The 24,853-nt window shown below is 41.0% G+C and overlaps 1 protein-coding gene across 1 annotated transcript; it reads right to left on the reverse strand.

The window, feature by feature from the left end:
* Positions 1-605: 605 nt before the first annotated feature.
* LOC101746816 (uncharacterized) lies at positions 606-24,481 on the reverse strand. Its single transcript, XM_004931846.5, has 4 exons — positions 23,883-24,481; positions 7,829-8,329; positions 5,729-5,867; positions 606-1,101 (listed from the first exon to the last, which is right to left on the reverse strand). Exons 1-4 carry the CDS (start codon positions 24,084-24,086, stop codon positions 794-796), a joined length of 1,152 nt encoding a protein of 383 aa, XP_004931903.1. The 5' UTR covers positions 24,087-24,481; the 3' UTR covers positions 606-793.
* Positions 24,482-24,853: the final 372 nt, after the last annotated feature.

Consider the following 24,853-nt stretch of genomic DNA (forward strand, 5'->3'; position numbering starts at 1 on the left):
ACGTCGCAACGCCGCGACGTTATCGCGGGTCATGGCGTGGCACCATACGGGAGCCCCGTACAGTGCCATCGACCGCACCACCCCCGTGTAGTGGCGGCGCACCACCATGTCGAGACCACCGACGTTCGGCAACAGCCGACTCAGTGAGCCGGCGGCCGACATCAGTCGGGGCCCCAATCTTTCGAAGTGAGCCCGGAAGCTCCAACGACCGTCCAGTACGAGACCGAGGTACCGCAAGCCGGTCGCCTCGATCTCGACGCGAACGCCTCCGATCACGAGGTGGGCCCCCTGAGGCGGCGCAGTGCTTCGTTGAAGCTACCACCGTATCAAAATCGCGACCCACTGCGACGATCTAGTGAGAAACTCAATGAGTTGTGTCCATGGGTTAAATTGCACATCGAACTTTTCCACGAGATCAGTGGTGGTACAAGGTAAAGTGCCTGGACTGGATCGAGAGAATGAGGATACTCAGAGCTTATTAATATATTATTAAATAATTCTAAATTGAAACAGAAAAGAAAAGAATGGAGTGCATTTGAAGAGATCCACACTCGTATTGGGGTGGACACGGGTTGAAGATTGAAGAGAGAATTAAAACAGTTATATTAGCATTGTTGTGAATTAATTTAATCTTCCAATATATTATTTTATTAGTAAAACGTGCGAAGTTAAATTAATTTGTCATTTTTTCATTCAAAATTAAATTTACGTCACAATTATAAAAATATTAATATCAACAAATAACAAATAAAAGACAATGTAACTATCAAATAAGGAACTGAATTGTGTCGCGTTATTGAAATTGGACCCAGAACGTTTTCGGTATGCCCGGTTCCTTCAAACATTGCGTCCACGTTTCAGAATATGCAGACTGAGCGTGTATTGTCGCCTTTCCGAGTATTTCCTTCTTCGCCATTTTCGTTTTGCATCCTAAGCTTATATAAATGCTGACTTGATCGAGGCTCGCTTTGAAAACCGATAGCCTCACTGTCGCGGATTTAGGGTCCCATCTGGCGGATATCGTTGGGACGAATCTGTCGCTCTTCCAGAAGCACTCGGCTTTGTTCGCCTCCAATATAGTCGCTTTCAGGTACAGAGGTGCTGGAAATTGAATATTTATTACCTTTAAAATAAGATCGAATTCAGGAAAATGTTTAAAAAAATTGACATCAAGTATTCCGCATATTAATTTTTACATGATGTTGAAGAGGAAGAATATTGAAAAAATTATAATTTCAATCTATTTTATTATCCCTAGAAATATTATATTTAATTACGTTTAAAAACGGTTTTTTCGTGTTCTTGTACAAGTAATTCTTATTGAAGAATAGACTTATTATAAAGTATTAACCCGAAGCACTGAGAGCTATAAAACGCGGGTTGGAATTAATTAAAATGAAATGCTATTTAGTTTTTATTAAATGCGCTAGCTGCGTTGGCGTACATACAGATTGATGTTAAGTGGCTGCGAAAGCCCATAGACACCAACGTGAGTGACCCACTATTCAAACCGGATTACATATAGGCTTAGTGGCAGAAATCGGCAGGATAGCAGTGCCTATCCGTATGGGTTTACAACACTACTACTTTCTAGAAAATATATAAGTATTGATTGTAAGATTTTAAATGCCATTATCAAACCAACCAAAAATGAGCGTTAGTGAGTAAAACATAAAATCCAATAAACCAATCATTCAGACGGCATATTTTTCGTTGTTTCTTTTAGCACGTCCCGAATGAAATTGTGACATCTGTATTAATGAATGAACGGATGTTTAAAGAATTCCGTGTTCGTACGAAACGACTGCCTATTCACTACCGTCTTGCACCCCGCTCGAATAACGACATATACCTACATATATGTATCAACAATTTATGCCGTAAAATAATGGTGACAATTATTTTTGCATGAAAAATAGGACAGGAAGAAAATAAAAAACGTGTGGCACTCGGGAACTGCCGCGGTAAAGCTATTGCATAGCATGTTTTATCAACTTATGCAATTATAATTAGACAATGATAATTTAATATTAAAACAATAATAAAACAAGACCACGCTATATTAAACATTATTAAAAGCAAAACCTTAACTGTCCCCTTCCCACTCATAAGCGAGACCGCGCGAGAGAGAGATGGGCAGACTTTTCATGATGCGCATGCAGTGTGACGTCACGCCACGCGCTTATTCACAAACACTACACAAGCGCAACGTGTGAAGGTGTTGAACGCGAGCTACATGGTAGGCGGAGTGAGGGGTGTAAGGTTTTTTTCGTTACGGAATTTCATGATTCGGTCGCCGCGCTCAAGGCCCGCGATAAAAGCTATGCAATAGCTTAAAAAGAGGTTGGTTATTACATTAGAGAAGAGTATTTAAGGGATGAACCCAATATTTACGCTCTATTTTTCTTTCTGCTTCTAATGCCTCATAAATGGCTATCACTTCTAACGGATCGCTTACGACCACAGCGTAGAAACCATAGTATTCGACTGATAATCTGCCGCTGAATATTCAATATGACTGCAATGTATAGTAACGAGTTGACTGCCGCGAAAATTCGGCTTCGGAATATCCGTCAAGTGTAGCGCTGGCCTAAAGGTTCGTCCAAAGTTTAATATAGACATACATTTTTCCTAAGCTTTTATTTGCGAAGGTAAATATTAAACATACTATATACTGTATTTTTTACCTTAAAAAATTCAATTTGAGTAAAAATCTAAATTTCATTGAAAAACAGTACTAATAAATAAAACATTGGACATTTATACCTAAGAAAAAAGAAGGAGAGCGTCTTAAAAAAAACAGTACTGTCCTGCCAAAAACAGAACGAATGGTCACCATACGTACATCATAATTCAAAGTTCACAGACAAATTTTCTTAACTCACGTTAACTCTATTGAAACTTTTCTCAACTGTGTTTATGTACATATAAAGCAGTATTCGACACTGAAAAGTTTTAGAGTTCGCATTATGATTCAACACACGTAGCTACTGCTGTTAAAACCGCTCTCGCTTTCTAAATAAGCAAAGCGAAATCTTGTCAATATTAACGGCGTGATATTTTTGTCGATTCCAAGTTTAAAATGAAGTCGCACAAGAAAATCGACGATATGGATATAGTATAAATAATAGGCAATAGGTACTAAATAAATAATAGGTATATAAATAATAGGTACTGGTGTTAGGACGTCTTATGAGTCCGCATGGTTAGGTACCACCACCCTGCCTATTTCTGCCGTAAACCAGTAATGCGTTTCGGTTTGAAGAGTTGGGCAGTCGTTATACTGTTAAAATTGAGATTGAACTCGTGTATCAATCAAGGTGGGTGACGGTGTTTACGTTGTAGTCTCTATTGTCTCATAGTCTATTGGCTCTGTAACCACTTAACACCAGGTGGACCGTGAACTCGCCCACCCATCTAAGCAATAAAAAAATGTTCTTATTTTAATTTGATTATTTTGCTTTGACCGTTGTATGATCTCATGAACCACCTGTGTTACAATACTTCATTACGTCGTTATTTAGCTACCCAGAATACTTTACAGCTGCTGTAATTCTATTTTTTTTTCTTCTTTTTTTTTCTTACCTAAGCTGAGATCCTAGAGGCTATATCAGCGTAACCTTAACTAGTACGTGAGCTCACAGGGCTCAAACCTGACGACGTTGCTAACACGAACCCTAGCAAGAGCCGTGCTTCGCAGAACCTACCACTGGATCGGAAACGCGACTCACTAAGAAGATCCGGCGAGAAACTCAGTGGGCTGTGTCTGAGGGTTAATTTACTCGTCGAGCCCTTCGTCGCAAGCGACGGGTTCGACGAGAACGATGACCGGTTCTACCGCGAAGCAGTCCTGTATTACGGTTTGAAGGCCGGAGCAGCGTTTATGCAATACAGTTATGACTTCTACAATATGGCTCAATGTGGGTGGCGGCATTATTATTGTAATGTCTATAAGCTCCGATAGCACTTAACACCAGTGTGCTTAGTGCGAGTTTTGCCTACGTTTGCCGCTAGGGGCGCTGTTCCAACTCCATACAAATTTGAGTTAACTTTTACGCTATCGAGAACGTTAAAAAACTCGCACTAAGCACGCTCGTGTGCCGTGAGCCCGTTCACTTAACACTAAGAAAGTAGGCAAGCCGTTCCTTTATTGTATTGAGATTTTCACCTCACGTCGCAAAGTGGGCAGTACTCATAGCAGTCATATCTGCAATACCTGGTAACCGCTAAACCGACTGGTCTTCATATCAAGAATCTTTAAGTCTAATCTCCAGGTGGTCAATGATTTGCGCGTTTATATTTCAAGACATTAAAAAAGTGTTCTTAGTGCGAGTTTTGCCTACGTTTGCCGCTAGGGGCGCTGTTCCAACTCCATACAAAATTAAATATGAGTTAACTTTTACGCTATCGAGAAAGTTAAAAAACTCGCACTAAGCACACTGGTGTGCCGTGAATCCGTTCACTTAACACTAAGAATGTAGGCAAGCCGTTCCTTTATTGTAATTGAGATTTTCACCTCACGTCACAAACTGGGCAGTACTCGCAGCAGTCGTATCTGCAGTACCTAGTACCCGCTAAACCGGCTTGTCTTCATATCAAGAAGTATAATATCACTATAAGTCTAATATTCAGGTGCTATGATCGGCGCGTTTATATTTCAAGGCATTAAAATAAAACTATAAAACACGTAAATCCTGAAAGAGCAACAACACATTGAGTAAGATCCGATCGATACCACGTGGCATTGAACGTTTCGACTTGTATGTGCGAAATTCGCATAAGATATTAAGTAATTACACGTAAGCTAGGCAGGTAGTTAAGCTACCTTACTTACGAGTATTTGCTGGTGCAAATGTGTGCAATATGTGCAAGTTTGGAGCACGTTTCTAAACTATCTGCTAGATCTGCCGCGAGGTAGCTGTGGTTTTCCTTTCGTGATTTGAGATCGACGTTCTAGCAATACAATCAATACTTCAATGCTCAGGCTTCAATTTCTATAGTACTTTTTTTTTATTGCCGTATAGGCAGACGAGCATACGGCCCACCTGATGGTGAGTGGTCACCGTCGCTCATGGACGTCAGCAATGCCAGGGGCAGAGCCAAGCCGCTGCCTACCGTTTAATACTCCCCACAAGCCTCGTTTGAAGGAGGACATGTCACAGCGCTCGGGAAACACTGGAGGGGAGCTCATTCCATAGCCGGATGGTACGTGGCAAAAAAGATCTCTGGAAACGCACTGTGGATGAACATAGTGGCTCCAGGTCCATACTGATCCCGGATAACTGTTTAATATTAGATAACCCATGACCTCGACTACCAATCTTGCCGTACAAAAGAACTGGGCTAAGTTTAAATATACTAAGCTCAACTAAGGTCGCAACTAAGACGTATTTTATAAAATCATCCTCCTCCTCGCGTCGTTTCCTCACTGCTGAGGGTCGTGACCATTATAATTCGACATGATTTTACTCCTTGTGATGTCCCGCCAGCGCCTCCGATCATTGGCCGCATGAAGGGCGTCGTGGAATGGGATCTCTAGTGTGGTGCGGATTTGGTCGAACCACCTTGTCGGACTGCGCCCGCGCGGTCTCTTTCCCTCGATCTTCCCTGACACGAATAGTCTTTACTTGCATTTAATCGATAAGTTTGAATAGAATATAGCCGTGTCTAAAGTAAACACCACGTTTCTGGTCGCACGCAATCGCTCGTTAAAACTTAATATTCTCACCTTTATATTTCTCGTGTTCCTGCATTGTGTGGACGCTGCAACGTAATCTGTTTACTGTCAACTGAACCACATCGTTCAGACCGTCTTCGCTCGCCGTGTACAAAAGGGTCACCTCCAGTTGGCCTTTAGTGTTTTCACCCTGAAGTTTTTTTTACAATTTAAACGATCGATTATTTACAAAGCATTTTTTTTAGAGGAATGTAGTACGTGATATTTTCTACATTCGTCCTATTACTAAAACAATCCTAACTCTAAAACCCCCATGGTTTTGCCCCATGTGTCAAGATGGATCACGGTATTAGGGTTTTGATATCTATCTGCTCCGGTAACAATATAATACTGTAATATGTAGGTCGGAGCTTCAATTCACAAACACAGAAAATAAATATAGCTTAAGAACTAAAAAAATATGCAAGGCAGACTAAAAGTTGATAAAAAATTATCTGTGTATATTATATGCAGATAATGCATATTTAATCAAAGTATTTAATCAATTATTGCATTATCATCCGACCTTAAAATTTTCAAGTTTATCAGGAGTGTGGAAGTTAAATAGGATAGACAGATAGACCAGAAGAGACTAAGAAAAGCGTAAAACTTAAAACTTTGTTTGCGTCGTCGAAGAATACCATATAGTTAGTCTTCTAGTACATAAAAACTTGTAAAATTGATGTGAGTTTTTGTTTAAACTTTATACATCACGTTTTTGTTGCCCACAGATATCTCGAATGTCGGAAAATTCCAATACCGGTCAATGACACAAGCAATGCCAAATATACTGAAAATGCCACAAATATTTATTTTTATATTATTATCTAAGAGCTAATGAAAAGACTTGGGGATCTGTATCGATCTAATCTTGATCTATCTTGAAGTTTCTGGACAGCATTTGAACAAAATAGCTTGAAGTTACTTCTTAAAACAGTTAACATGTAAGGTAATGTGGATAGCCCATAAGACAAATTATAGTGTAGAAAATATATTAGTATTCAACTCAACTCCTCCCATTCCACGTCAGCCCTGATGTCAAGTTAGTCAAGGTAACTATCGATTGGGTACTAATAGACAATTTTAAGAAAAAGTAATTTAAAAAAAGGTGTAGATGGCATCCAACAGTAAACAATATATTTCAGAAAATTCTACAGCGGCGAGGAACAAAAATATCTGCCTGAACTACCACCGATTTTTAATTTGCTTAAAAAAACTTTTAAAGCTCTTCTTAATATCTTACAAATAATCATATTGCAATTCATCATCAATATAAAAATTATAATTCCTCATTCTTCCAAATATTTTTGTTATTGCAATAATACCAGAATAGCTAGTTAATTTTAAAATGGAATAGAAACAATGTGGAACTCTGTTATTTGGAATAAAGGTAGATGTGTAGTATCTTTTTTTAAGGAGTGACTTTTAATTATACCTACAATGCTTGTAATTTATTAGTTTTTAAATTTATTAGTGCAAAAAATTTAAAAGCTAGACCATCTTTAACCACTATATTTTATTTTACAGGCAATCTTCTCTAATAGGTACTATTCACGTGATCATGGACGATATAACAAATTTTAGAATCTGAAATATTGCCAGCACAGTATTTATTTTATTTGTCGAAACAGACACTTGGATATGTGAAACGCACAGAGTTCGGATGGCTCGAGGTCGCAACTATTTTTTTGTAGACTGTATTATAAGGCCGAATCAAGATTCACACGAAATGACTCACTCATACGAGACTACGAGTTAATTTAATGACAAATCAGCCTCTGTACGTCTATATTTCTATAATTTGTTCTAAATAATCAAGATAAAACTTTAGAGAAAGCAAAATCAGAGTTAACTCATGTCCTAAATACAACAGTCAGTCATTCACGAGAATAGCGAATTTAATTGAGAATATTTCTCTTTCGTTTCATTATCTCCGCATTTACCTATGAGAGTGAGTCGATTTTTTTTTAATATGATAAAAAAAAGTTGAGATGTCACGAATTGCTCGTAATATGTAATATGACATAATGTGTGACATAATATTTTTGTACGAATCTACGTAACTCATGCGTACGTACGATATTTATTAATAATTCAATAATAACTACATACCCGTTTTTCACTTGCGGTAATTCCACTTGCAATCGCATTTATGGGCCTCCATATGTCTGGAGTTCCAATCAAACCGTTCTTCAAATCATTTTGAAATAATTTAGAGTCAAAATTCCAAGTGGCTGCCCCTACGGTCCGTCGTTTTTCCAAAATAGATTTTTGTGCTATCGCTTCAGCTTTTGTCGCTTTGAAACTACTGAATGTTTTCTCCAGAAAACCTGTTTTAGCTTTGGGTTCCTCTTGATCTCCTACTTTTGCATTTTTAGTATCTATTGTCTTACTGTTTTTACGTTTGTCGGCTTCTTGTTTTGGCGGCTCTAATATAGCATAAATTGTAAGTGATAAAAAATGACCGGATACTAAATTCTGAAGGTCAATTTTGTCCGACGACTTCTTCGCTTCTTTTTGCTTTAATTGAAATTTGAAATCTTCGTTCCATACCGGCCATGAATTCTCTTGTAGCGTCGTTTCGTATTTACTTTCGCCGGGAAATACTTTTACCTGTAAAATACGGATATGATTTAATTTCGTCGACCTTTTCTAATTTATTTACCAAAACTGAATTACATTATTGGGCTGTATGTACACAGAGAAGCTATTGCTCTTAAATTAAATTTAGGAAATTAGTCATAACAAATGTGAGAAAATCGTTCAAAAAAAACCTTTGCGCAATAGTAACACTAAATTGTTTCATATTCATAAATAAAAGTTAACAATGGCTATCAGTAATTTTGTTGTATAGGCAGATAAGAAAACGATTTAAAAAAATGCATACACATAGATCGAGATAACGTCCCGAACACTGATAACAGTGATAAAGTCGCGAACAATATCATATTGGGTGTGATGTAATGGCGACAATTGAAAAATACACGAGCACTTGTATCTCAGTTGGTAAATATTTTCGTACATTTACGCTGTACACTAGTTAACTCTAGTTAATTCCAAAAAAATAAGCTCCTTTTTATACATTTAGGAAGTTAGTAAATACGCCACTTAGCACATTATGCGGCATTCGTCAGACGCGTTCATTATATAAATAAGTAATAAAAACCCTCAAATTCAATGGAATTTTTTTTATTGCTTAGATGGGTGGACGATCTGACAGCCCCCCTGGTTGTTAAGTGGTTACTGGAGCCCATAGACATCTACAACGTAAATGCGCCACCCACCTTGAGATATAAGTCCGAAGGTCTCACTTTTTACAGTATAACGGCTGCCCCGTCCTTAAAACCGAAACGCATTACTGCTTCACGGCTTTCACGGCTTCATGACGGGTTCTCCCGTCATGGATATCGGAAAGACGAGTCAAAAACATGTAGAACCCAGATTCCGAATACCAATTAGTATTTCAGCAGACTGTTTCCGAACAGGAACAAAATGAACTAGCTAGCACCACCTCGCACCGCAAAGTGTTTACTAACCAATTAATATGCATACGAAATAATATTATGCAGACGAAAGTAATTGTCTGTCTGTTTCATTATTATGCCCAAGCGACTAATACATTTCTTACAAAATGTTGTATGGAATTAGTTTGAGCTCTGGGAAAGTTTATGGGCTAACTTTCATCTGACTGGTGGACATGGGTCCCCACTCACGCGATATTAAGCGTAGTTCACGCAAGCGAAATTGCACATGGAAAGATTTTTCGTTGAACCCGTGGCTTGCGTGAAGGGTTTGTCGAGTGAATTAACACAGCCCACTGAGTTTCTCGCCGGATCATCTCAATGGGTCGCGATTCCGATCCGGTAGTAGATTCTGCGAAGCACTGCTCTTGCTAGAGCTAGTGTTAGAAACATCGTCAAGTCAGAGCTGCGTGAGCTCACCTACTTGCTCGGTTACGCTGGAATACTCCTAAAAGCTACCAGCTTAGGTATGGCAAAAAATGGAAAGACATTAAGTAATAAGCATGAACTACAAATATGTTATTAAATTCATGTTATCATTTATTATTTTTAGTACTTCTCATTTCGAGTTTATTGTATGACTATTACATTTGCATTCAATCGTCATCAAATAAATGTAATGCAGGAAAGTATTAATTCAGTTTACGATAAAACGAAAACAAAGATAAAACGCACATGTATTTTATGTGATTAAAAATGGCATTGTAGTGCGTCTACTACTCTTTTTTTCTCATTAACTCTTAAGCAAAAAAAAACTTTAAGTATTCTAAAATACCCGCTACGATGACAATATTGTTTAAAAGTCCGTTTGGAGGTATCGGACCTATACACGATTTTGTACCTTAATCCATGAGAAATGCACTTTTTTTTTCGGCCGGGGCCGAATCTCCTAGTGCTGAGCCGTATGCTGATCTGCCTATACGGGCAATAAAAAAAAAATAAAAAAAATATTTTAGGTACTAACTTCATGGAAACAGTCGCAGCTACTTTTGTGTAATGCTTAACCGAACAATAAGACAATAACCAATATTAAAGAAATTAATCGAACGACTGCTTAACTACAAAGCGCGAGGGTCGTAACTAAACACGAGTATATAAATAGCAAATAGAAAAATCGAAAATGATTAGTATTTAAAATGTTTGTTTAAAATCATGTAAGCGCTCACCGACATTTGACATCGGGGCTGTAAGTAAATTATATATTTAAGCTGCTCTTATATGAGTGTGGGTGGTAGAAATCGTGTTAGCACTATTCCAGCTTCTCAATCTACCCCCAGCTGGTCTTGGGTCGCTGACCGCCTCGGATAAGGTCGCTTACCCGCGGATTACTAACTTTACCTCATTGACTTCACATAATTAAATCGCCTTCTCCACTGTCTAATCTTCCGCAGTTCTTGGGTTTATTTAATTAATTTATTTTTTAGGTATTAAAATCACTTTAGCATAGCTTCATATAATTTTTTTTATATTTAAGTAGGTACATTATTTTCATGAAAATCTGTATTCAAGATAAAAGCAGAATTTATTACACGGAACGCTGAAATGACTATAAAATGAAGCTATAAAGTCTATACACTGCTGTTCCGTAATAATTTTTATATGTACGGACGTAATAAACACCACATTATGATTACTTGGATTACACACAAAAAGATTTACATTCTTTAAACCGGTAGTATGATAGTCGCGATGAGCAACCAATCACTATACAGCTGGGTCTATTGTGGATACATCTAAATGTAATCCGTCTTAATACATGCCAGGATCTAGCATTCACTGGACTATTTGGTATCATTGAGTAACATAATGTGCAGTATTAGAATGAAGACGTTTTATTGCCTTAACCGCATCATTAGAGACCAGTACAACTTCTGTATAATACAATTGTCAGCGTATTCGTCTTAAAAGGCCAATACTGTACTATAAAAACGGAGACTTTAGAACTCATGTCTCAAACTGGCTGTTGATGCCTATGAGCTTCGGTAACAGGCAGGCAACAGGTTTCGGCAGGTGGTCCTTGAGCTCGTCAACCCATCTAAGCATTCAAAAAATGTCTACAAATAAACGACTAAACCGTGAAAGCCGCAAATGAAAATTATAGTGCCATTATTGCCTTTACGAATTAGATCCATTTCAACTTAAGCAGTAGGTTTAATTGTCACTAACATTTTTTATAGCTGAAACTACGAGTATTTCTGTGCCTACAGACAACGGTGTTTCCCGAGCGCTATGACATGTCCTTCTTCAAACGAGGCTTGTGGAGAGTATTCAGCGGTAGGCAGCGGCTTGGCTCTGCCCCTGGCACTGCTGAAGTCCATGGGCGACGGTAACCACTCACCATCAGGTGGGGGCCGTATGCTCGTCTGCCTTCAAGAGCAATAAAAAAAAATGAATATGTTATTGAAAAAATATTAACAGTAATTAAGCAACACACAGTTTTATTTTTTATGTCAGAGGATCGCCAAATTTGCCTCAATTAGACAAAATAAATTTGTCAATAGTGTTAGTATAAAGCACGGTTTCTACGTGTCACCGAATGTAATCCAATTTAACCTGATTTAATTTAGCTGTAGCGAATGAAGTACACTTGTTAAATGAAATAGATCCAATTGCACATATTGAACGTACCCGAATTAAAACCCGACAAATAACGTATCTCAGAATCAATTCTTTGTGAGACTAATTCGTTCAATTTATATTGCGCAGGACACGCCCTTCACCATTCGGCAAAATTGTTTTAAACTTTATGACTTCACCGAATATAAGCCGGGATCTGAATAGACTATTATTTGATAGTTATGGATTTTTAAATGGATTATTTGAGCAAACGAGTGCCCAGTCCGCATGAAGTTTATAACTTGTTGGAGCAACCAAACGGCAGTGTTGTCACCGATTTCCAAGATTTGAGATCGGAAAGCATGAATCCTTTCCTATTAACATAGGTAACATAGAGTGGTGGTTTATGTTTACATGTTCACAACACATTGGATCATCAATAACGAATTTCGCTGATTGATGTTTTTTTAGTATTATACATTTAGAAAACGAGATCATTTGTCTTCCAAAGCTCCTGTGGTAGATTTTGCTTAGCTTTTGCTCTTGCTAAGGCTAGTGTTTTTTTTTTATTGCTCAGATGGGTGGACGAGCTCACCGCCCAGCTGGTGTTAAGTGGTTACTAGAGCCCATGGACATCTACAACGTAAATGCGCCACCCACCTTGAGATATAAGTTCTAAGGTCTCAGTATGGTTACAACGGCTTTCACACCCTTCAAACCGAAACGCATTACTGCTTCACGGCAGAAATAGGCAGGGTGGTGGTACCTACCCGTGCGGACTCACAAGAGGTCCTACCATCAGTTCACAAGAGGTCACAGATTTTCCTAAACTAAAGTTTAATTTATGTTAAATTAACTCTCAATGTATTTTTGATAGAATCATCTGAATTGTTTAACAAGAGATTTCGTTATCTTTCCTGGTTAATTCTCTTGTTTGTCCATGGTAAATCTATCCTCTTGTTCAGATGTCCCAATTATCACATCCATAGATTTAGAAAAAAAATAAGATAAAATAAACTAAAGATGAAATTCCGAAAATTAACCTATATAACCTACTCCTTGACCTGCTACCTAATATTGTCCTTGATTTGCGTAAATAAATTGAATGTGACGTCTAGTTTCGCAATGCTTTATCTCCATTTTATTGCACGCCTAGAATGAGTTTTAAAAACATGACTAACATTCAAGTTTCAACTCAACACCTACGATTTGTTACCTCAGCGATATACACAATACAATAATTACACAATGGATAACGATGCATCTAATATTGCCTCATGCTTGTCATGATCGTTTGTAAATCACTAGTATGGAGACTATAGTTGAGGACAGTGGCGGATTTACCCAAAGGCCCGGTAGGCTCGTGCCTAGGGCGGCCAGATTTAGGGGCGGGCCCAATCGTATCAAAAAAACTTATTATAACGTATGGCGGGCGGAATGCACTGCATGGTGCAATTTATACCGCATAAAACTATTTTTTTTTCCTAGATTTCTAAATCTATTTAGATACAACTTGGCATAAAGTAATTTCATTATATAGTCTATAGGGTGGATGCTGATAAAGGGGCGGCTGATGACTTGGGGCCTAGGGCGACCGAGACTGCAAATCCGCCCCTGGTTGAGGAGCGTGTGACTCCTATCAGTAATTAGTACTTTTGACGAAAGATGAACCCGCAAGTTAAGTGGCTGTCGCTTATGGACATCGGCAATTTAAACATTTTGACAGTCGTCGTGGCCTAAAGGATAAGACGTCCGGTGCATTCGTATCGAGCGATGCACTGGTGTTCGAATCTCGCTGGCGGGTACCAATTTTTCTAATGAAATACGTACTCAACAAATGTTCACGATTGACTTCCACGGTGAAGGAATAACATCGTGCAATAAAAATCAAACCCGCAAAATTTTAATTTGCGTAATTACTGGTGGTAGGACCTCTTGTGAGTCCGCACGGGTAGGTACCACCGCCCCGCCTATTTCTGCCGTGAAGCAGTAATGCGTTTCGGTTTGAAGGGTGGGGCAGCCGTTGTGACTATACTGAGACCTTAGAACTATATCTCAAGGTGTGTGGCGCATTTACGTTGTAGATGTCTATGGGCTCCAGTAACCACTTAACACCAGGTGGGCTGTGAGCTCGTCCACACATTTAAGCAAAAAAAAAAAAAATTAAAAAAAAAAAAAAAAAATTATGTGTCGTAACACACATATTGTTAAGTAATTTAAACTATAGGTCTACTTATTTCTAAAGAAAGAAATACCCAAAAAAGCCGATAATTAATAAAATTACGCCAGAAACAGTGAATCTCGATTTATTTTAATATCCTTTCAAATCTATTATGTATATATTCTGGAAAAAAGGAAAAACGATGATAGGTAATCGTGCCGCTTCAGTGATATACCCTGCCTCCGGATTTAAAGTATTTCCTTATTTTAGGCTCTGCTGAGTCTTTAGATACTACAAATGTTTTTGGTCCAAAATAATTTGTTCAGAATTTACTTAGATTTTCGCGAGTCGTAAACATTAATGAAGTTACTTTTGTATAAGATTTGTTTTGTGTAAGATTTGTTATTTTTATTTCACAATTTCAAATACTTTAATCTTCGTGAACGACAAAGATGCTCCTTTTTTTGTTATGTTGAATTACATCCGTGTTTAGCCATGGATTTAGTGCCGCTGATGATGATGAATGAAATAAAATAAAAAAAATGATTTAAACACTAGTTTTAAACTCCACACAAATTGAAATTTCGACAGTTTTCGTCAATCATACTTGCTAACACCAATTTGTGTGTCTCGCTTAGATAGCGCTTCGTAGCGTCGAGCTGGCCTCAATTAGGAAAACAATTATACGGATGTTAAATACCTGGGCGGTAGCGCACTGTACCCGTATCACGTAGACTCATCACAATGGCTATTGTACGTGAATCTGATAAATTCATTGCAGGTTACCGACAACAATGTATTTTAACAAGCCATTAGATGACAATTCCAGAACATTTTTACATCTTTAAATGAATACTTCACAATACAAGCAGTGCGATTATGGAATTCTCTCCCTCAACCTATTCGTGCTAGTTCCTCTCTAGAAGTTTTTAAGAGTCAAATGAAGAAACATTTCCTGTCACTTTAATCGTATTTAAGTTATTGTTTTATGTATTTTTATTTATATGTATTTTTCATTTAATATTAGATTTTTTTTTGCTTAGTTTAAAAATCATGCTTTAATAGCTCTTATATTGTACACTATTCCCCTCTTATACATCGTATTTCTCTCTGCTAATGGTTCGCTGGAAGAAAACTCATGAATGAGTTAAGCTCGCCTTTGTACATAGTATTTAGACATTCTTTAAATCTGTTTTTATTGTATTTTCTTTTGGTATACAATAAATAAATAAATAAACAAATACTTGGTTAATTATTATATACGAGTGTTTATGATATTTTATAATGCTTAAGTGCGTACGAAGCACAAGTAACGGTACATTAAAATGAACATCACTAACACAAAATACCCCTATTTTGTTCCAAAACTATGAGTTTAGTCTTGTTATTATTGACTAAAACTAGGGACGTGGAGTTATTAATTCCCAACGAGTTCTCACCTCCCGATATACCTATATCAGAGCAACATAATGCTGTTAATACATTTTCTATACGAAATTATGATTTTCTAGCAAATAATTTAGTAATCACACCTCACAATTCATTAATAAATAATAATAATAAATAAATATTTACTAACAATTACGCCACGTTAACCGGCCCCGTGATAAGTTCGTAAAGAACTTGTGTTACAGGTACCAGATAACGGATATAAATGTAAGATTTTTATTATACACATACATATATTTAATATACATCCATAACCCTGGAAAAGACATTTATATTTATCATACAAATATCTTCCCTTGGCGGGATTCGAACCCGCGACCACCTTGTGTAGTGACCATGTCACTTACCACTACACCAGACGGCCGTTAATGCTGAATTAGCCGATTTTAGAATTTGGTAATAGCTATTTCTGTTTAAATAAATATGAATGTGTGTTTCCAATTGTTCCTAGATTATTCATCGACTGTGATAAAACTTAGTACGTTTGTTATTTACTTTAGGGAATAGTATGACCAAGGCCCCATAAGGACCAACATGTACCTCAACAAAAATGTATTTGCGTATACAATATATAATATACATTTAAAAACACAGCGGATCGTATCAGAGTTTCTTGTAGAAAATATTTCTTGATCTTTTAGAGGTCAGTGTCTCGGAGGTAAGAATCTAAAATGAAACTATTTTCTTTTGATAGCTAGTTTCCTTCGTGAAATCAATATTGGACATCAACATCACAATAGATACTTTCCATTTGGGTCTTCCGATTTATAATATCAAAAGTATTTTAATAACAGCCAAATGTATAAGAAAGAGGTCCAGTATAAATAGTGCGGAAGTAATTCCACTAAACTGAAACGGGTTTTAATGAGTGATATATATTATTGTGACAGAAAAGCTGAGGAGTGCGCGTTTGGGATGGTATGGACATGTGATGAGACGAAATGAAAATGAGGTTGGTAAGAGAGTGTTAACTATGAATGTGGAAGGATATAAAGGAAGAGGTAGACCTAAGAAGAAATGGATGGATTGTGTGAAAGACGATATGTGTAAGAGGGGAGTGAGCGAAGAAATGGTATATGATAGAAGAGTATGGAAGGAGAAAACATGTTGTGCCGACCCCAGGTGACTGGGAGAAGGACAGAATAATGATGATGATGATGATATATATTATTGATTAGAAAACGGACATCGACGTTACGTACTTATTTTAAAATTTATCTAACTACTGTTAAGATCAAACCTTATAGTGTGCGTAGTCAAAACGCTAGATAAATCATAATCAGACCATATGTTCGGACCCGATAGAGGCACCCGTCACGTGCGGACGTGCTCATCGTCCACTCGATCGCCCGGTCTTTGTTCGCCCGGCTTTTGTTAGCCCGGCCATTGTTCGCGCGGCCTGTGTTTGTGGTACATCTGCCGACTAAGTGCTCTTTCTGGAAGTTTTTATTTGTTTTGTTTCCTTTTGTTGTTTCTGTGTTCGTGGTACATCTGCCGACAAAGTGGTTTCCTGCAAGTATTTATTTGTTTTGTTTCTTTTCGTAATTTCTGTTTTGTTGTGCTTTTTCTTTGTCCTGTAGTAATCGCGCCGCATTGCCACCTGTGTTCAATAGAACCGCTCAGGTCCGAGAAGTTGGGGCCTCGCCGCAAGGCGAGTGTTTTCAAGACCCGGGGCCGCCCCACCTGGGTACTCAGCGATCATGGACGCTGTATTCGCGGAATTCCTCCGACTTCGCCACCCACAGCTCGCCTCGGAGTTTTTGGCCTTCAAGGCCAATCACACTGCGAGCCCTCTCGAGGACTCCGCCGCGCTCGCTGCTCCTGCGTCGCCTGTACCTGCGTGCAGAGCTTCTGCATTGAGCACCGCAGCCTCTGTCGTGCCTGCCGCTCCCGTGTCGCCTATACTGGCGAGAAAAGCTGCTGCGTCGTCCGCCGTGACCATCGTTTCAGCTGAGCGATCATCCGCGGCCTCCGTCGCGCCCTCTAAAACACCTACACTTGCTCGTAGGTCGCCTGCACCCGCCTCCTCGTGCTCCGACTCTGACTCGGACATGGAGGTCGACCTCGCCCCCGCCTCATCGACGGATGGATTCACCCTGGTACAGAAGGGTAAGAAGCGTGCCGCGGAGTCTCGAGCTCCCGCGGCCGCTAAAATTAGCAAAGCCGTGAACGCGTCGCGCCCCCGCCCTCAGACTCCCGTTGCGCCCCCAGCCCGTGCCACTCCGTCGCCGCGTCCGGTGGCACAAAATAAAACCCAGACCCCTCCCCCGGTTATCCTTCAGGAGAAGGCAGCTTGGGATCGAGTTTGCCTGGCCCTTAAGGCCAAAAATATAAATTTCACGAATGCCCGTAACCTCGCGAACGGCATTCAAATTAAGGTTCAAACACCCGACGACCATAGGGCCCTCTCTTCTTACCTCCGTAAGGAGCGTATAAGTTTCCATACGTATACGCTCCAGGAGGAGCGCGAACTCCGCGTTGTAATACGCGGAATCCCTAAAGAGTTAGATGTAGAGCTCGTAAAAGCCGACCTGTTAGAACAAGGCCTACCAGTGAATTCTGTGCACCGTATGCACACCGGTCGCGGTAGGGAGCCATATAATATGGTTCTAGTCGCTCTCCAGCCTACCCCCGAGGGTAAGAAAATCTTTAACACACAGACCGTCTGTAGGCTCTCTGGTATCGCTGTCGAAGCCCCCCATAAAAAAGGCACTCCTAGCCAGTGCCATAACTGTCAATTGTACGGGCACTCTTCCCGTAACTGTCACGCGCGCCCCCGATGTGTTAAGTGTTTGGGCGATCACGCCACGGCCCTCTGCGCTCGCGACCAAAAAACCGCGGCGGAACCGCCTAGCTGCGTCCTGTGTCGAACACAGGGTCACCCCGCGAATTACCGTGGTTGCCCCCGAGCCCCTAAAATAAATCGCCGCGTCGCCCGCCAAAACCGCCTCCGAGCTTCCGGCCCAGACATCAAAGCCTCGGCACCCTCTGCGTCGCAGGCTAAGCCAGCGTTCGTTCCGGCGGCGGTGCCCAGTGTCTCGGCCTGGGCAAAACCGCTGCCGTACACGAACACGGCTACAACTCCCTCCTCCGCGATTCGTCCCGCCCCCGCGACTCGTCCCTCTCCCGCGACTTGCCCTCCGACCGCGTCCGACAATCTCGCTTTAGCGATCGACTTCTTTCAGTCGATCAACTTTGAGCGCGTTAACGCTTTGGGCGACGCCATTCGCGCTGCCTCCACTGCACAACACTTTATCGCCGTTGTGCAGGAATACGCCGACGTATACGCGTCATTAAATACGTACGTCCTCCCCTCACTCCGCCGGTAATCAATGGCGTATATAAGTAGAATAAAGCCCCTATCCGTAACGATAGGATTTTTTAACGCTTACGGTCTCGCAAATCAACGTGATCAGGTTTCTGACTTTTTGCGTGACCACCAAATTGATATCTTTTTAGTGCAGGAGACCCTACTTAAGCCCGCGCGCCGTGACCCTAAAATCGCGAACTATAACATGGTCAGGAACGACAGGCTCTCTGCCCGTGGTGGTGGTACCGTCATTTACTATAGAAGAGCCCTGCATTGCGTCCCGCTCGATCCTCCCGCGCTCGCTAATATCGAAGCATCAGTGTGCCGAATCTCACTGACGGGACACGCGCCGATCGTTATCGCGTCCGTTTATCTTCCACCGGATAAGATCGTTCTAAGCAGTGATATCGAGGCGCTGCTCGGTATGGGGAGCTCTGTCATTCTGGCGGGCGACCTAAATTGTAAACACATCAGGTGGAACTCACACACCACAACCCCGAATGGCAGGCGGCTTGACGCGTTAGTCGATGATCTCGCCTTCGATATCGTCGCTCCGCTAACCCCGACTCACTACCCGCTAAATATCGCGCATCGCCCGGATATACTCGACATAGCGTTATTAAAAAACGTAACTCTGCGCTTACACTCGATCGAAGTAGTTTCAGAGTTAGATTCAGACCACCGTCCCGTCGTTATGAAGCTCGGTCGCGCTCCCGATTCCGTTCCCGTCACGAGGACTGTGGTGGATTGGCACACGCTGGGCATCAGCCTGGCTGAATCTGATCCACCATCGCTCCCGTTTAACCCGGACTCTATCCCGTCTCCTCAGGATACCGCTGAAGCCATAGACATCTTAACGTCACACATCACCTCGACATTAGATAGGTCATCGAAACAAGTTGTAGCGGAGGACTTCCTTCACCGCTTCAAATTGTCCGACGATATTAGGGAACTTCTTAGAGCTAAGAACGCCTCGATACGCGCCTACGACAGGTATCCTACCGCGGAAAATCGTATTCGAATGCGTGCCCTACAACGCGACGTAAAGTCTCGCATCGCGGAAGTCCGAGATGCCAGATGGTCTGATTTCTTAGAAGGACTCGCGCCCTCCCAAAGGTCTTACTACCGCTTAGCTCGTACTCTCAAATCGGATACGGTAGTAACTATGCCCCCCCTCGTAGGCCCCTCAGGCCGACTCGCGGCGTTCGATGATGACGAAAAAGCAGAGCTGCTGGCCGATACATTGCAAACCCAGTGCACGCCCAGCACTCAATCCGTGGACCCTGTTCATGTAGAATTAGTAGACAGTGAGGTAGAACGCAGAGCCTCCTTGCCACCCTCTGATGCGTTACCACCCGTCACCCCGATGGAAGTTAAAGACTTGATCAAAGACCTACGTCCTCGCAAGGCTCCCGGTTCCGACGGTATATCCAACCGCGTTATTAAACTTCTACCCGTCCAACTCATCGTGATGTTGGCATCTATTTTCAATGCCGCTATGGCGAACTGTATCTTTCCCGCGGTGTGGAAAGAAGCGGACGTTATCGGCATACATAAACCCGGTAAACCAAAAAATGATCCGACGAGCTACCGCCCGATTAGCCTCCTCATGTCTCTAGGCAAACTGTATGAGCGTCTGCTCTACAAACGCCTCAGAGACTTCGTCTCATCCAAGGGCATTCTTATCTATGAACAATTCGGATTCCGTACAAATCACTCATGCGTTCAACAGGTGCACCGCCTCACGGAGCACATTCTTGTGGGGCTTAATCGACCAAAACCGTTATACACGGGAGCTCTCTTCTTCGACGTCGCAAAAGCGTTCGACAAAGTCTGGCACAATGGTTTGATTTTCAAACTATTCAACATGGGCGTGCCGGATAGTCTCGTGCTCATCATACGGGACTTCTTGTCGAACCGCTCTTTTCGATATCGAGTCGAGGGAACCCGCTCCTCCCCACGACCTCTCACAGCTGGAGTCCCGCAAGGCTCTGTCCTCTCACCCCTCCTATTTAGCTTATTCGTCAACGATATTCCCCGGTCGCCGCCGACCCATTTAGCTTTATTCGCCGACGACACGACGGTTTACTATTCTAGTAGAAATAAGTCCCTAATCGCGAAGAAGCTTCAGAGCGCAGCCCTAGCCCTAGGACAGTGGTTCCGAAAATGGCGCATAGACATCAACCCAGCGAAAAGTACTGCGGTGCTATTTCAGAGGGGAAGCTCCACACGGATTTCCTCCCGGATTAGGAGGAGGAATCTCACACCCCCGATTACTCTCTTTAGACAACCCATACCCTGGGCCAGGAAGGTCAAGTACCTGGGCGTTACCCTGGATGCATCGATGACATTCCGCCCGCATATAAAATCAGTCCGTGACCGTGCCGCGTTTATTCTCGGTAGACTCTACCCCATGATCTGTAAGCGGAGTAAAATGTCCCTTCGGAACAAGGTGACACTTTACAAAACTTGCATAAGGCCCGTCATGACTTACGCGAGTGTGGTGTTCGCTCACGCGGCCCGCACACACATAGACACCCTCCAATCCCTACAATCCCGCTTTTGCAGGTTAGCTGTCGGGGCTCCGTGGTTCGTGAGGAACGTTGACCTACACGACGACCTGGGCCTCGAATCAATTCGGAAATACATGAAGTCAGCGTCGGAACGATACTTCGATAAGGCTATGCGTCATGATAATCGCCTTATCGTTGCCGCCGCTGACTACTCCCCGAATCCTGATCATGCAGGAGCCAGTCACCGTCGACGCCCTAGACACGTCCTTACGGATCCATCAGATCCAATAACCTTTGCATTAGATGCCTTCAGCTCTAATACTAGGGGCAGGCTTAGGGACCCCGGTAACCGTACTCGTCGAACTCGACAAAGAGGTCGACGTGCAACCTAACCCATGCATCAGCCCGCTGAGTTTCTCGCCGGATCTTCTCAGCGGGTCGCGATTCCGATCCGGTAGTAGATTCATTCGCGAAACAATTGCTCTTGAGTTGTTAGGTCTCCTTCGGAGGCGCTCGGGCAGTTGTTAGCAAATCCCACCCCTCTTGGCTGAGCCTTTGCTCGCCCACCTGTCCTGGTGAAACTGGAAAGGCCTTCGGGCCACCAGTAAACTTTCAATCATAAAAAAAAAAAAAAAAAAAAAAAAAACCATATGTTACCCAAGATGTATTACGGGTTACGAGGTGTTAAAAACTCAAATTCTGCAATTAGTCTTGTCTAAATTATATATACAAAATATGCAATGTACCGATCATCTATATTAATAGATCTTTCTAACAATGTTTCCTAGCTACGCCGAATGTTTGTTTGGCGTAATTTATCGAATTTAAAATGAAATATCACGGCCAGCTGAAAATTATATTTGACTGTTTGAAAATACTCTATGGGCACTTTTTGAATTTTTGAGTCTCTGTCAGTCTCTAAGTTTGAAAAGGAATGGCACGTATATCTATATATTTGGTGTGTGTTATTCCCTTGTTTTTCACAGATGGCAGTCAGTTACTAGAACAGTCGATAATCTGTCTATTGGTGAAAAAAAATTAACGTATCGGATTAAAAGAATTCGATTCTTTTTCCAATGCAATTAATACTTCAACCACGTATCTCAAATTTATGACGCACGCATTGATGTTCTCATATCCGTCTGCTATTCAGGTCTTCGTATTTACGCCAAAAAAAGAAATGTGTTATCGGATTACAGCCAGTGACAGCAGTTCGGATGACAGTAGTTCGAAGTTAAGCATTAAAATACATTTTATTGTAATTAATTCATTAAACTTTATCTCTAAGAAAAGCGTTATAAAAAATATCAATGAATTTAATATTGATTTAAAACAACCTGTATTTTTTTAGTAAACTTAAATAATTTTACTGGTGGTAGGACCTCTTGTGAGTCCGCGCGGGTAGGTACCACCGCCCTGCCTATTTCTGCCGTGAAGCAGTAATGCGTTTCGTTCTAAAGGGTAGGACAGCCGTTGCAACTATACTGAGATCTTACAACTGATATCTCAAGGTGGGTGGCGCATTTACGTTGTAGATGTCTATGGGCTCCAGTAACCACTTAACACCAGGAGGGCTATGAGATCATCCATCCATCTAAGCAATAAAAATAAAAAAAATGTAGTCTACAAAAAATTTAAGGGACACATAGTATCGTGTGAGCAGCTTTCGATCAATATTGACAGTAATGGTACATATCAATCACTAATTAGTATCGATATAAATATTATATACATAATGCGATAGGGACAACGGCTCGAGTATGTCCCTGACATCTTCAACGACATATAGTTACGGCGATCACTTATATTGAAGATGAAGAATATGCTCATAAATCCAAAGAAAACTACAAGACCACGCAAATCACCAGAATCTTGACGGACCGTTCAACGCCGAATGTTTATTTTTATTTTTAGTGTTAAACTAGGGCGACCTCACCCACCAGCTGGTGTCGAGCGGTGCTCGCAGCTCATAGACATCAACCACGTCAATGCCACCGCTCATCTTGAGACACGAGTCCTAAGCCTCAGTTTCGTACAGTATAACGGCTGCCCAACCCTTCAAACCGACCGTGCGGACTCACATGAGGTCCTACCACCATTCGGAATTGCACCAGTGCGGTTCCGAATACCAATTAGTGCTTCAGTAGACTGATTCCGAACAGGAACAAAGCGAACTAGCTAGCACCACCTCGCACCGCAATGCGTCTTCTAGCTGTCAGGTTTAGTTGAAGACTATTTTGCCTTGCCGTTCCGAAAAGTTCCCGACGCAGAATGAAAGCATCCTGATAACTCATTAAATACCTACTGTACTAGACTTTGGAGTCTGAACAGGATTTGTCGGGTGTGAGTTGTGACTTTTAAGGTCGAGTGCAGAGTATGCTAATGAGTCAAAACTTTAGTTTGTCAATACTGCACCAATAAATATTACACAATTATTAATAGTTGTTGTAAGTAAAAATAGGTTACTCTGCCCTAGTTTTTCTAGCATCCGTTTTCAGCGATGACTTACCATCGGGTGAGCTGCACATAATGTAAAATAAATATATACATCCATACACCAGCTGCCGTCTTACTTCGAGGCAATAAACTTTTTTTTCGGTAAGTAGTTACATTAACAGTTAGTGAACGCTAAAAAAATAATAATAATTGGAGTTACCTTAACAAGGTATCCATGGGCGCGACTCAATCCAAACAAGGAAGGGAGGTGCCGGGCGCCAATAACTGTCACATATAAATTCTTTGTAATTGGGTGTAAGGCCAACTTGAAACCAATTTCTGGTTCTAAGCTTCCACTCCCAGCTAACTGGGCTTCTTTATTTGAATTCAAAATATTTTTCAATTTATTTAGTGAAAATGCCATTGCACATAATACTTGTCTGCATCGGTTCAAGATTTGCAAATTAAATAAGTCGCATATAGAAACCGGTTCTTTGAATAATTGAACACGCTAGGCGCTTGTGTAGGTTCATTAATTGTGATGATCCTTCACTACAGATGTTCCTTCACATGTTCTATAGATACTAAATAGCACTAACTCCACATAACACAAAAATTTCATAGAATAACCATTTTTGTTGGTAACATTTTTAAGCCCAACATTATTAATCAAAACACACTCAAGTTACTACACTACTCGTCTATAACATACACAAAACACAACTAAATGAAAACATACTATTTACAACAAAGCACTACATACACAAAATTAAATAACATTCCCGTTCCGCTATCAGTTGATATGACTATGAATTAAATGCTTATCAAACAATATATTATCTCTTTCCCACCTGTAGGTTTTGGTATCTTTGCGATTCCAAGAATCTAATACAACGACATTTTATTTTTGTAGTATTATGCAGCGTACTTCAGCTCCATCTATTGAAGCCCACTAAAAAGTTTCAAAATATATCAATAGATGGCGTATTTACTATTGATTCCACCCTTTTTTTTTTTCGGATAGAGGGCCGAACCTCCTACGAGGTCCCCGCGCAAAAGACGCGCGCGGGGTATGTGAGACTCAATGGTCTGCATGGTGTTGTGAGCAGACCGCGGGCCCAAGGATTTTAGGACCCACCCACTAAACGACTCCCCTGCACTCTTACACCCGACGTCGGATCCCCTCCGAGG

Source organism: Bombyx mori, chromosome 22, assembly GCF_030269925.1.
Source record: "Bombyx mori chromosome 22, ASM3026992v2".
In the NCBI taxonomy this organism is placed as follows: domain Eukaryota; kingdom Metazoa; phylum Arthropoda; class Insecta; order Lepidoptera; family Bombycidae; genus Bombyx; species Bombyx mori.